Below are 13,134 nucleotides of genomic sequence, written 5' to 3'. Positions count from 1 at the left end.
TGGACAAAAAATCTGAAAAATATTTTGTCTCTGGATTTTGATGCAGAATGTGGAGAATCGATCCACAAATCGTTTAAGCTACTCCGATTAAAAATCGGATGAGAATTGGGGAAGATATAGCCATCACCGTGGACCCTATAGGGGAAAATCCCATTTTCAAGGGATCCCCTCACGAAAAATGGACAAAAAATCTGAAAAATATTTTGTCTCTGGATTTTGATGCAGAATGGTGGAGAATCGATCCACAAATCGTTTAAGCTACTCCGATTAAAAATCGGATGAGAATTGGGGAAGATATAGCCATCACCGTGGACCCTATAGGGGAAAATCCCATTTTCAAGGGATCCCCTCACGAAAAATGGACACCAAATCTAAAAAATATTTTGTCTCTGGATTTTGATGCAGAATGGTCGAGAATCGATCCACAAATCGTTTAAGGTACTCCGCTTAAGAATCGGATGAGAATTGGGAAAGATATAGCCATAACCGTGGACCCTATAGGGGAAAATCCCATTTTCAAGGGATCCCCTCACGAAAAATGGACAAAAAATCTAAAAAATATTTTGTCTCTGGGTTTTGATCCAGAATGGTGGAGAATCGATCCACAAATCGTTTAAGGTACTCCGCTTAAGAATCGGATGAGAATTGGGGAAGATATAGCCATCACCGTGGACCCTATAGGGGAAAATCCCATTTTCAAGGGATCCCCTCACGAAAAATGGACAAAAATTCTAAAAAATATTTTATCTCTCGGTTTTGATCCAGAATGGTGGAGAATCGATCCACAAATCGTTTAAGGTACTCCGCTTAAGAATCGGATGATAATTGGGAAAGATATAGCCATCACCGTGGACCCTATAGGGGAAAATCCCATTTTCAAGGGATCCCCTCACGAAAAATGGACAAAAAATCTGAAAAATATTTTGTCTCTGGATTTTGATGCAGAATGGTGGAGAATCGATCCACAAATCGTTTAAGATACTCCGCTTAAGCATCGGATGAGAATTGGGGAAGATATAGCCATCACCGTGGACCCTATAGGGGAAAATCCCATTTCCAAGGGATCCCCTCACGAAAAATGGACAAAAAATCTGAAAAATATTTTGTCTCTGGATTTTGATGCAGAATGGTGGAGAATCGATCCACAAATCGTTTAAGGTACTCCGCTTAAGCATCGGATGAGAATTGGGGAAGATATAGCCATCACCGTGGACCCTATAGGGGAAAATCCCATTTTCAAGGGATCCCCTCACGAAAAATGGACAAAAAATCTAAAAAATATTTTATCTCTGGATTTTGATCCAGAATGGTGGAGAATCGATCCACAAATCCCCTCACGAAAAATGGACAAAAAATCTGAAAAATATTTTGTCTCTGGATTTTGATGCAGAATGGTCGAGAATCGATCCACAAATCGTTTAAGGTACTCCGCTTAAGAATCGGATGAGAATTGGGGAAGATATAGCCATCACCGTGGACCCTATAAGGGAAAATCCCATTTTCAAGGGATCCCCTCACGAAAAATGGACAAAAAATCTAAAAAATATTTTATCTCTGGATTTTGATCCAGAATGGTGGAGAATCGATCCACAAATCCCCTCACGAAAAATGGACAAAAAATCTGAAAAATATTTTGTCTCTGGATTTTGATGCAGAATGGTGGAGAATCGATCCACAAATCGTTTAAGATACTCCGCTTAAGCATCGGATGAGAATTGGGGAAGATATAGCCATCACCGTGGACCCTATAGGGGAAAATCCCATTTTCAAGGGATCCCCTCACGAAAAATGGACAAAAAATCTGAAAAATATTTTGTCTCTGGATTTTGATGCAGAATGGTGGAGAATCGATCCACAAATCATTTAAGGTACTCCGCTTAAGCATCGGATTAGAATTGGGGAAGATATAGCCATCACCGTGGACCCTATAGGGGAAAATCCCATTTTCAAGGGATCCCCTCACGAAAAATGGACAAAAAATCTAAAAAATATTTTATCTCTGGATTTTGATGCAGAATGGTCGAGAATCGATCCACAAATCATTTAAGGTACTCCGCTTAAGCATCGGATGAGAATTGGGGAAGATATAGCCATCACCGTGGACCCTATAGGGGAAAATCCCATTTTCAAGGGATCCCCTCACGAAAAATGGACAAAAAATCGAAAAAATATTTTATCTCTGGATTTTGATGCAGAATGGTCGAGAATCGATCCACAAATCGTTTAAGGTACTCCGCTTAAGAATCGGATGAGAATTGGGGAAGATATAGCCATCACCGTGGACCCTATAGGGGAAAATTCCATTTTCAAGGGATCCCATCACGAAAAATGGTTAAAAATGGACAAAATCCATGTCATATAGGGGACTATATCCTATCGTATACTATAGCTGAAGCTTGGTACTTTTTTTAAGTTTTGCATTTTAATCAACTGCTATATGCGAATTTGCGAAATCCAATTGCGAATATTATCCAATCTTAACGGCATGGATCTTATTTGTTCTTGTTAAAAAATATTTAAAATGTTACTTTATAAATGTTACTATAAATAATAGTTCTGAAGTATTATTATGACGCTATCGAAATTTAATGATACCCATCCTATAGATGAGAGTAAAACATCAAAGCCACGCGTTGACAATTTTTATGGCCGGTTCTGGTGCGTATTTGGCTTGGGCAAGGCCTGGCTGCATCGATGGCGATGGAACTGGGAGTTGCAGATGGTGTTGGTCATGGTGTTTCTTATGGCGTAATGTTGGGACACCTAAGCGGCGGAGCGGGCGGAGTACAGAGGATATGGACGAACGCTGCGTGAGCTTTTTGTTTTTGGTTTTTCTCGCCTCGAAGCGCGGGTTGGGGATGGGGGGACCATAGAACGTGGCCAAGTGTGGGCATTGGCGTTGACAGCTATGCAAATGCTCGGCCATTAAGTCGTTGGCTGTTAGCAATGGCTTTTAATTAGCGGCTTGACTTAGCCCGGCCTAGATCGTTTTGAACCTGGCCTGGACATGCATTTAGGCAGAGTCAGAATGCCAAATACAATGGATGGGACACCTACACTCGTTGTCGTTGACACTTTGACCACATTGAGGGAAACGCTTGCTCGCATTTTGCCAATTTCCATGCATAAAGTTCGCATTGAACACCCTCACGCTTCGTGGTCATTTGCATTTAAAAGCCATTGCCTCGTTGAAGCTCCGATGCTTTAGGTTGGGATGGGATTGGATTTGGACGGGATGGGATGGGATTGGATGGGTTTGGATGCGATGAAGTGAAGATCTCGTTTGCAGCACTTCCTTTGCACCGGGCCAGGGAGCTTTTCTCGTTCGAGTTTTCTTTTCTGGCCATGTTGGCTGCCTCACGATTTCTGGCGTGGCTACCCGTCCTCTGCTGGTTTTCCTCTGCTTTTGTTTGTTTTACAGCTGCTTGCTTTGATTGAAAAATTATGCACTTGCCATGGCAATGGGCACCGCCAAATTTCGCCTCCAAAATCCAACAAAAAAGAAGAAATTGAGGAAAAAAGGAAAATCAGCAGATGAACCAAAGAGCAAAGTCAAGTGGCTAGCAAGGTGAACCAAGTAATGCTCTTAAGGTAAGGATAACGTTAGCTTCTCACGCTAGTTAAATACTCAACTTGAATCCTTTCTAATTCAAATTTTAATTGTATCGTTTATTTTCTATATACATTTTTCTTTAGGTTAATATTAACAGAGAATATCAAATGACTTTGCAGAGCTACCCGAGCTTCTCATGAGAGTAACTCTGGTAAGAAAAACTGACAAAAGTCTGAATTTAGCACTTGAAACGACGAATGGCAAACGATTTCCCGTTTACCATTTTCCATTGCCAAAGTGGCAAGCCTGAAAGCGAGGACAGTGGCTTGTTACTTTTCATTTCGCCAACTCCTCCAGCTTGTCCTGCTCATTAGCAATTGCCCGGCATGGCCGGGACAGCTGTTAGCCAGTTTTCACCTAATTAAGCAAACAAACGTGTGGGAAATGGTCGCGTCGTTCGGGCCGCTAGATAACTTTCGCCCGTTTTCCGACCCGACCCTGCCCCGCCCCAAAAACACGCCCATGTCGTCCTCGATGGTCCAGGTCTAAGGCTCAAGCTAATTGCCACGAACATGGGGGCTAAGTAGCCGCTGGAATGCAGCCGAAAACATTTGTCTCTAATTGCGGTTCAGCCCAATTGGGTAGGCCAAATTAAATTAAATGCAGCCAAAACAAACAACCGGAGCAAAGGCAGCCAAAGCCAACTTCCAAGTGCAACGGCAACAATAATAGCAACAACAAAAACCAGAACAAACAAAAATGCAACAGGAAGAACTGCAACAGAAGATGCAACAACAATTTGTGCAAAAATACAAATTGGAACATTTGTAGAAGCGCAGGCGTGTAAGCACTGTGAGAATTTATGGCCCTGCTGGGGTCACTGCCGCATCGGACGGGATAACATCTGTTGGCCAAGCTGGAGGAGCTGCAAAAGACCCCAAAGGAGGAGGTGGAGGCACCACCGCCAAGCCTCCACCTCGAGGAGGAGGTGGATTGGAAGGTGGCCGGGCTGACGCGTCGTGCGCAATGCGCATGCAAGACCCAAACAAAACCGAAATGGCAAAGGACATTGACCAGGCCGGGACCAGCCATCGAGTCTGCGTCAAGGCAGACAACCGTTTGTGGCAGCCTCGAGATGGAAGCCCATTAGAAATTAGAGAAATGGTTCAGCCCAGGCAGGCTCAGCCTTAGCCACAGTTTGGATTTAAGTTCGTTTTCAGTACCGTTGAAGATGCTGGTCGGAGGCAGAAAAACAATTAATATTTATATATCTCTGGAATCTGGCTGGAGCAATTGCAATTACCTCTCAAGGGTACTTGCCACGGTAGTCAATGCTGATCTGTGTTTGACCTCCAGACAAACCCTGACTTATATTAAATTGATTAGAAGATTTCAATCTGGCTTAACAGCAGCACTTGGTTTTTACGACCGTTGTGATACCGGTGCAAGAGTAAAATTTCCTAGAAAGCGAACAAATTTTATGCAAATATAAGTGCCTGTTTTAATGACGTTTTAATTTTTAGTTATGATTTTTTTTAACGAAAATCGCAAAGTTGTGCTCCTGGCTGTCAGCAGACTAGGTTAATAGACAAATTCAATATGTACTCAAGATTCCAAAGAGAAAGTTTATGTCTTATCACATTTTTATTGTTTTTTTTTTGTTTGTTTTTATGGCTATCGTAATAAGAACTAAAACACATTTCGCTTTAGGCAAATTTTTAGCTGGAGAATTAAATTTAACCTTCCAATGACTGAATAAATTAAAAACATTGCCCAAAGGATTGCTGGTTAATTAAAATTTTAATTGTTTAGCTCCTTAGGGCTTAATAAAAGACTAGTCTCCAGGCCAGTCCAGACCATAAGCCATCACATCCGCCTAACGGGCTGTGGCTCGTTGGCTTTCCTTATGCGATTGATGCGTATTCACTTTTCTGTCTATTGGAACGATCCATGCCGAGCCTAGAACAGACTCTTCTGGGGGGGAAGATGGGGCGTGCGTGAAAATTGCTGGATTGCACAAGGAAGGCCGCTGGCTGGCCTCTCTCACGGGGCAGGACAACAATCGCGGTAAGTGATTATGTAACAAGTGCATTGTTCCAGCATCTGTTTGCCGGCCCTGCCGTTTTCGTTTGCTGATTTCAATGAGAAATGCAACGCATTGGATGAACCGAGCAGTTGGAGAAGCTGCAGTTGGAGTTACTGCCGTAGTCTTATCAGAATCAATGGGCTGGGGCAGAACGAGAGGAAGCTGTTGCGAAATAATTTATTCACAGCCATTATGCGCTGCGAATTTATGCCACTTCCTGGTGAAACCACTACAAATAGCCTTTTAAAATGCGATAAAAATAGCGCCAACGGGTCTGCAGTGCAAAAGCCCGAATGCCGAATGCCAGGGAAGATGCACAATGGCCAGAGCCAGTCCCAGGGATGGGGCGTGGCAACGCGCAATGACTTTCAAGCATGAAACCGTAAAATGGTTTTTCAATAAACCGCCAACAGAACACCGACAAGGAGTGGGACAGGGAACAGATCTGGGAGTAGAAGAGCAGGCAGGAGCTCAAGATGAAGCTGGGAAACTGGCAAAACAATGCGACAAATATTTGAATATGTTAATTAGTTTGTTGTTCCTGCACGATCAGTTCGTTCTTCTTCTATCGCTGGACGTGCATCGGCGCAGTCTAATTTCATGTGTTGTGTTGCCATCTTGTTAGCACAGAGAACGACCGGAGGAAGCCATTCGAGGCGAATCCCAATCCAAATCCAAATCGGAGCTGCCGACCGTTTTGCATCTTCGCACCAGCCGGACCTGGCTAACAGGCTTAATGGCTAACGAGGTTGCAGGCAGCAGCCTGCAAGTGCATTCGAGATTCATATTTATATTTATGACTGGTATGCAGGTTGGCCCACACACACACACATTCGTCCAGCAGTTCGACAATAAAGCTGCCAATGAGCCCGGCTAAGAGCAACTGACAGCATCAGCCTTATAGAGTCACAGGCCACCAGCGACTCTGGGGGATCGGGATCTCTATTCGAAGTCCAACACCACCTCCCTAGATGTCTTACCTCCGCTGCCCCGCATTCCACACATTTGCACGCAAAGTTATTTTTTCGAGGATTTACAGTGAAGTTTGGATAGTAAGCGACAAACGTAATCTTTTGGATAAAAAAATATAGTTTCTTTGCTTATTATTTATATTTTTTTATTGAGTATGCCTTATTGTCCTATTCTTAAAGTAGCTACAAGATTAGATTAAAAACTAAATGAAAATTCGTACTCTTTGGAGATTATATAAAAATAGTTACTTAGCTTGAACAATACAGAATCCTTAAAATACCCTTAAACTATTACCATTAAACTATTGTAAGGAGTATAGTTTCCTTAGAAAATAAATATAAGCCAGTAATTATTCATAAGGCCTTCGAGCGCCTATATCCAGCTTTTACTGTACCTAAACCGTTTTGGACTCACCTGTGGCATATTCCTTGCGTGAGCCGCCGCCACTGCCTCCTCCAACTTGACTCGAGAGTTTGGCCTTTTTGGTTTTTGGCTGTAGGTGTTGCCCGGGCCACAGCTGATGTCTTTGACAGCTACTAAATTCTACAGCTTTGGCCGCGCGACGCACGTTCCTTGTCCAATTTTGGGCAGCGATATTCTCCTTTTGGCCGGCGCTTATCGCTTGGCCATAAATTTATGCCGTAGGTGTCTGTCCATGGCAGGCCCCTCGTACTACTTGTCGTTGTTGTTTTTTTGGCGAGGTCCTCGCCTCACGACACGCGATGAAGTTGTTGCTGGTTGTTTGATGGAATTTCCCCCTGGTATGTAAAATGCAATTAACGGCACTTGTCCGTGCAGCGGAAATTGGCAATTCAATATAATGTTCCTTGTTTTAGTTAATTGGCGGAATTGAAATTTTGCGGCAAAAGCTTACCTGAAGTGGTTTTCTAACACTAGAAAATCAGTTTCAACACTAAGCCACTTATAGATTGTACGATAGTTTACATTCAACTATCGATATCTCTCAACAATCGCTTAGGCCCCTATGTTGAAAAACTGTAGTTCCATCTCCAATCGAAAGTGAAAAGAAACGGAATACATTTATTTATTCCGCAACACTTGAGTTAAATTTAAATATATTTAGAGATAAAATCCGACAAAAAAAATCCAATATGTGTGGCGGGTTCACATGCTCCAAAAATGCGTTGATTGCGCTCAACATTTTGTATGTGGTAAGATGAAAACATAACAACTGTTTTTTAAAAACGCATATCCCCAAAACAACAAAAAACCAGGAAGTGCTAAAAAACACAACAACAACAATGAATACCAATGAGCAGTGAATGATTTAATAAGATTATTACCAATTATGGGTATTGATTTTCATTTTGCGGTGGCAGGTGCAAGCCTGTCACTATGTGTGTGTATCTCCCTGTCTGCCTCACTGTATTTGTTGTTGCTTATGTGTTTGGGGTGACCTCCAGTGCACATCTTGAATCCTTTTTACATATTTTACCCTTCCCTTCTTCAGATGATTGGATTCTTGCTGATTGGCGTCGGTGTGTATGCCCGGGCCGCCTCCATTGTCACCAACCTGCCGATTGTGGGCGGAATCCTGGCCTGCGGCGTCATCCTCATCTGCATCTCCATGCTGGGCTTGGCGGGCGCCGTGAAGCACCATCAAGTGATGCTCTTCTTCGTATCCTTTTGTCAAAGATTTTATGTCTGTAGCCGTGCGAAAGTGTATCTCTTACAGCTGTGGTCAAAAGTCACAAAAAAAAACAAGTTTATTAAAACTTAAACAATATTTAGAAATTAGATAACGCACTTGCATTTCTTTAAATTCCCAGAATTTATAGAAAACAAACGTAAATTTATGTTGCACTGCTAATTTTTTGAGCACAGCTGTATGCAGCCACAAAGGTCGTGGCATGTGGAGCAATTAGCGTACTTAGACAAGTGCCCACTTCCGCAGAGAAAGCTGGCCGGTAATGACTCAAATTATGGCGGGCCCCAAGTCACTGCTGCTTCTGAGACCTTCGTTGTTGTGCTTCTATGACGTCAGCAACGCGAGGTTATCGCGAAGCAACCTCCATATTCCGGGAAAATATGGAAAAGCCTGATAAGAAGTGATTTTAATATACTGCCCTGGTTAAACCTTAACTTTAGACTTTTACGATTTCGCTCCCTGCAGTACATGATCATTTTGTTCATGCTGTTCTTGATTCAGTTCTCCATTGCAAGCTCCTGCCTGGCCGTCAACTCCGAGCAACAACAACAGTTCGCCGAGCAGGGATGGATGACGGTGCCCACCGAGTTGCGTCAACAGGTGCAAGATAGCATGTTGTGCTGCGGATTCAACGCCACAGGACCCAGCCCGAAATCCCCCCTTACGCCAGCAGAAGAGCCCACTTGTGACATTATACAGCGGAAGTGCTGTGCCACAAGCAGCGATCCGAACTGCCACTGCCCACCATGTGGTCCGTTGCTACAGGATAAGATCGACTACGCTTTCAAGCTGTGTGGCGGACTAGGCATTTTCTTCAGCTTCACCGAGGTAGGTTTGAGCAGGAAAATGTATAATTCATCTGTTTAATCCATTGTCTAACTAATTTTCACATGCTGCCATAGTTTGTGGGCGTCTGGCTAACAGTTCGCTACCGCAACCAAAAGGATCCGCGCGGCTTGCCCAGCGCCTTCCTATAAATTGTCGACTAATCGAACACACAGAAACATTTTCCAGAAACAGAATAACATTCAAAGTAATTTAGTGCGTGTATCCCTTCTCTGTCTCTGTTAAATGTTGGTGTTACGATAAAATATTTCATGCGCCCTTGGGGCCCACATACCATACATATATACAAGCATTCTTTATATTTATACCATCTACACATATATATACACATATATATATAACCACATTGCCGCGAAACTACGTACGTAATGTGTTAGGTCGTAAATGATATACAACTTTAGACTTATATACACATTATAGAAAAGAATATAATAACGTAAGAGAAAGCTAACTCTAACACGAGCCCGATGGCTAAGCAATCAGCGATGAAACATATTTCAATTTACTCTCAATGATACCTTTCTTTAACACTTTACTACTGCTTCCAAACAAAACATATACTAACACTTGACTGCCTGCTCTTTGACTAAGATAAATCCAACAAGGGGTCATAGGTGAGAGAAGAGTAATGTTATGAGTTTCTTTGGTTTGCTTTTTGTTTAATCTTTTTGTGATGTAAGCCTTGATTAATCATTTCTTTTCTTCATAGGTCTTGGCCGTTTTTCTGGCACGTCGCTATCGCAATCAACACGATCCCTTCTATCTGCCCGCCCGCGCTGTGTTTCCACATGATTATTTATACTGAAAGGGATAAAAAAAACGGGATTAAAGTAACCATCTGGATGTGAACATTGTTAGTCAAAGGGACGAAGGCTGAATTCTTATTTTTTAAACAAAAGTTTCCTAGCGAGAACAAGAGATTGCTCTAAAGGAGGAAAAGAATGCGAATATGGAGGAGTTAAAGAAATATTACTGCAGCTATTTTAAAATAATTTTATTGTATAGTTATGTCTTCTTTTATTGCACAAAGATAGAGAGGACTTCTACTGTCTAGAGTCCCCAATGAGATTATGTTTAGCTTTAATTATTCTTTAAGTTGTAATGTTTTTTGAACACCTACATAAGTTAGCTCTTAATGCCTTTCTTTGCAACTCGCAACAATCATGAATGACTCGACGCGACTCGACATCAAACTACTGTACCACAACTACTGACTAACATTTCAACAACCTGATCTTAAAGTAGAACTAACAACCAAGTCAACATTTGTAACTAGCAACGTAATAAGTATACATCAACCTATATACAAAACGTAATTGAAATATTGGCGGCAACGACCGCCGTATAAACAATACTCTAAATGTTAGTTGTTTGTTAAACTTTAAACTAGCGAGAAAAACACATAAAAGAACAAAAAAAAAAGAAAGAGTAATCCCACTAAAGATACATGTCAACAATTATACAAGTCTATATAGATAAAGTCTACCACATAAGCCAACTGCTTCGTCTATATTTTCACTCCTTCCGCACTTGCTCGACTTTCTCTGCAGCTTTTCCTTCTCGACTTGCACCCACGCAACAGCCAACAAGAACAAAAACACATCACACCCGCCACGCTCTTTCCTCTTACACATCACACTCACATGGAAATAGTTTTCCTGCAGTTTCGTTTCCTGTTTCCTTTCGAGCGACAAAACCATTAGATAATATTCTCTGTACTCTGTGCTGTGATTGAAGTAAATATGATCTTTAAAACAAAAGCCAAAAACCAGAATAAAGTTTCGAGTTTCATTTCCCGCATTTCCCCAATCCCAATTAATGAGTGACACACCCATGACACTCCCCCGTGGGATTTGCGGCTTGGGATCATTAGCGAAGTGTCTCAGCTTACCGCAGCTATCCTTGCTGGGCGGAAAAGATGGCCGACAGTGGCAGGAGTGTTTATTTAAGATGGGAAAGGAAGCCAAATTTAATTTCTTAAATTTTCTATATTTTTTGTCTATTAATTTTAAAGACGTCTTGGAATATGTTTTTTATTTTAGTTCTATATTTTATATTAAGTTTCGAATCATATTAAAATTATATAAAATATAATTAAAACTTCTAATTGATTTACCTCTTAAATCTAACAAAAATTTATTGATTAAAGGAAAAATCCTTAAAAAAAGGACCTAATAAAATAAACCAAGGAAAATAAACAAATGGATCTACGTATCTTTAAGATTAATTAAGATCATTTGAAACATTTTCCAGATTACTGTATAATTCTTTAATTCCACGGTGCCCGTCGTGCCCAAACGCCATAATCATCATAAGCGCCAGAGAAGATTAACGCTCGCACTTTGTTTGACGCCTCCCACGGGACAGGAGGTGGCGCAGGTGGCCTCACCCACACCGCTGGTCTCAACAATGTTTGGTCTGGAAATGACTCAACGGGAGAAGTCGGCCGAGACATTTTCACTCAAAGCTGCGACGAATTGGGCCAAGTTCAACGCACTGCCATGCAGAAAATATTAGGGCGAAAAAAGTGGGCGCGAGAGAGAGAGGCTTGGTTGCGTAACGAGTGCTCAACAAAATTCTGTGTGGGGGTCGGCCAGGGGCTACTTTTCCGCTTTTGCGTGGTGGAATGTGGGCGTGGTGGCAGCCACGGCATCCTGAATGGATAGGCCGGGTGCGCCTTACCCACAACAGCCGCGCCACATCCTCTCAGGCCTTGTTGACACTCGCAGCGGAAATGGTCAACAACAGCTGCGTCTCCAGGACATTTTCCTGGCTGCAAACAGAAATGGAAAATGCCTCTGAAGTGTCATGTAAACGAGGTGGTTCACATCAGTGTTTATTTGACAAATAGATCAGAAAAATGAGCGTAAGTATGGTAGGTGTAGCCGTGACCTGTTCCCCAAAGGCCATTGAATAAGTCATAGTTCACATGGTTGAAATAAATATTGATCTAACAAGTACAAAAGAACTTCTTATATTTTCAATAAAAAATATAAAAGCCTACAAATTCTTAAATATTCTACTCCTTGTTTCAATATTCCCCTAAAACTTTATTCATAAAACGCAAGTGTTACTCCTTGATTAAAATTGAATGATATTGACCCCTGAAATCAATACTCCCATTCGTGTGCCTTTGACACGCGTCGGATATTAAGATTTGTGATGGCTGGGCGCGGCTTTAATCCTTAAATCGGCCATATGCTTCGTTCTCAACTGTTGATCCAGGCAACGTTGCGTATGAGCAATGTCTTGTCGATTGCGTGCCCTATGGGACATAAAGACATTGCCAGTCTCGGCATAAAATAAGTATTATTATGCAGTGAAACGGAAATTTGGGGCCAGAGCTGTGAAGATTTCTTTCTTGTCACCGAAAGAGTAAATGAACGTTTACAGAGGCATCGACTTAGTCAGCCCTCGGCTCGATTGTCGAAAATTCATCAAAGCGAAAACAGTTTAGTCACCGCTTTACGGCAGCTCTTCCTCTTTCTCTGTTGAGTGGGCGTGGCTTTTACGCCCAACGTAATTCGAATTTACTGTCCATGTCGGTGTCGTGTCATGTTGGACTTATTATCTCCGTCTGAGCCGCAGCCAAGCATGGCAATGTAGGAAAAAGCGTGTGTGTGTGAAAGCCTGGAAATTAAGCAATAAAGAACATGGACAAATATATTTGAATTTCAATGTCAAAGTAAAGTCAAACGCACTATTGGTTACAATTAATTAAAGCAAGTCCGAAAGTTCTGACCTCATCCCAAGTGAAACTTTACAAAAAAACACCATATACGCTTGCTTATTTAATTAAAGCCTTTCAAGGGTACAAGTTCAGCTAAGCCAGAAATGCTATGACAGCATCTCTAATCATTAACATCAACTTTGTTTGCCTTTTTTAAATAAATATAATCTAATCAGTAAACTTTTTGTTGGCTAGATCTCATTAACCCATCAACACCTTGCCATTGAAATTCTCTCAATAAACAATCGAATGTTTACCTAAACAACGAGATATCCATA

At 41.7% G+C, this 13,134-nt stretch overlaps 1 protein-coding gene and 1 long non-coding RNA gene across 3 annotated transcripts; one reads left to right on the top strand and one right to left on the bottom strand.

Moving 5' to 3' along the window:
- Positions 1-7,610: 7,610 nt before the first annotated feature.
- On the top strand, positions 7,611-10,886 carry Tsp97E (Tetraspanin 97E). 2 transcript variants are annotated; one of them, XR_001773159.3, is made up of 5 exons: positions 7,611-7,783; positions 8,083-8,250; positions 8,746-9,108; positions 9,183-9,740; positions 9,836-9,923. XR_001773159.3 is itself a non-coding variant. In XM_017237378.3 (4 exons), exons 1-4 carry the CDS (start codon positions 7,724-7,726, stop codon positions 9,929-9,931), a joined length of 687 nt encoding a protein of 228 aa, XP_017092867.1. In that variant the 5' UTR covers positions 7,612-7,723; the 3' UTR covers positions 9,932-10,886. The 2 variants fall into 2 exon arrangements, 1 of the variants encoding a protein (XP_017092867.1); XM_017237378.3 differs by lacking the exon at positions 9,183-9,740 and having other exon boundaries at positions 7,612-7,783; positions 9,836-10,886.
- LOC138926650 (uncharacterized) lies at positions 8,120-8,485 on the bottom strand. The gene is made up of 2 exons (XR_011443235.1): positions 8,380-8,485; positions 8,120-8,307 (listed from the first exon to the last, which is right to left on the bottom strand). It is a non-coding gene; the product is annotated as an uncharacterized lncRNA (long non-coding RNA).
- Positions 10,887-13,134: the final 2,248 nt, after the last annotated feature.

This window comes from Drosophila bipectinata, chromosome 3R (assembly GCF_030179905.1).
Source record: "Drosophila bipectinata strain 14024-0381.07 chromosome 3R, DbipHiC1v2, whole genome shotgun sequence".
NCBI classification, from domain to species: domain Eukaryota; kingdom Metazoa; phylum Arthropoda; class Insecta; order Diptera; family Drosophilidae; genus Drosophila; species Drosophila bipectinata.
Note: the sequence above shows the minus strand (reverse complement) of the source record. Positions and strands in the feature narration are given on the sequence as shown.

Excerpts from the sequence above, each read along its gene's own strand:
- Tsp97E (XM_017237378.3), top strand. The coding sequence starts at position 7,724 with ATGTGTGGCGGGTTCACATGCTCCAAAAATGCGTTGATTGCGCTCAAC. Across the intron at positions 7,784-8,082 it reads CGCTCAACATTTTGTATGTG|ATGATTGGATTCTTGCTGAT; the intron begins GTAAGATGAAAA and ends TCCCTTCTTCAG. Across the intron at positions 9,109-9,835 it reads TTTTCTTCAGCTTCACCGAG|GTCTTGGCCGTTTTTCTGGC; the intron begins GTAGGTTTGAGC and ends TTTTCTTCATAG.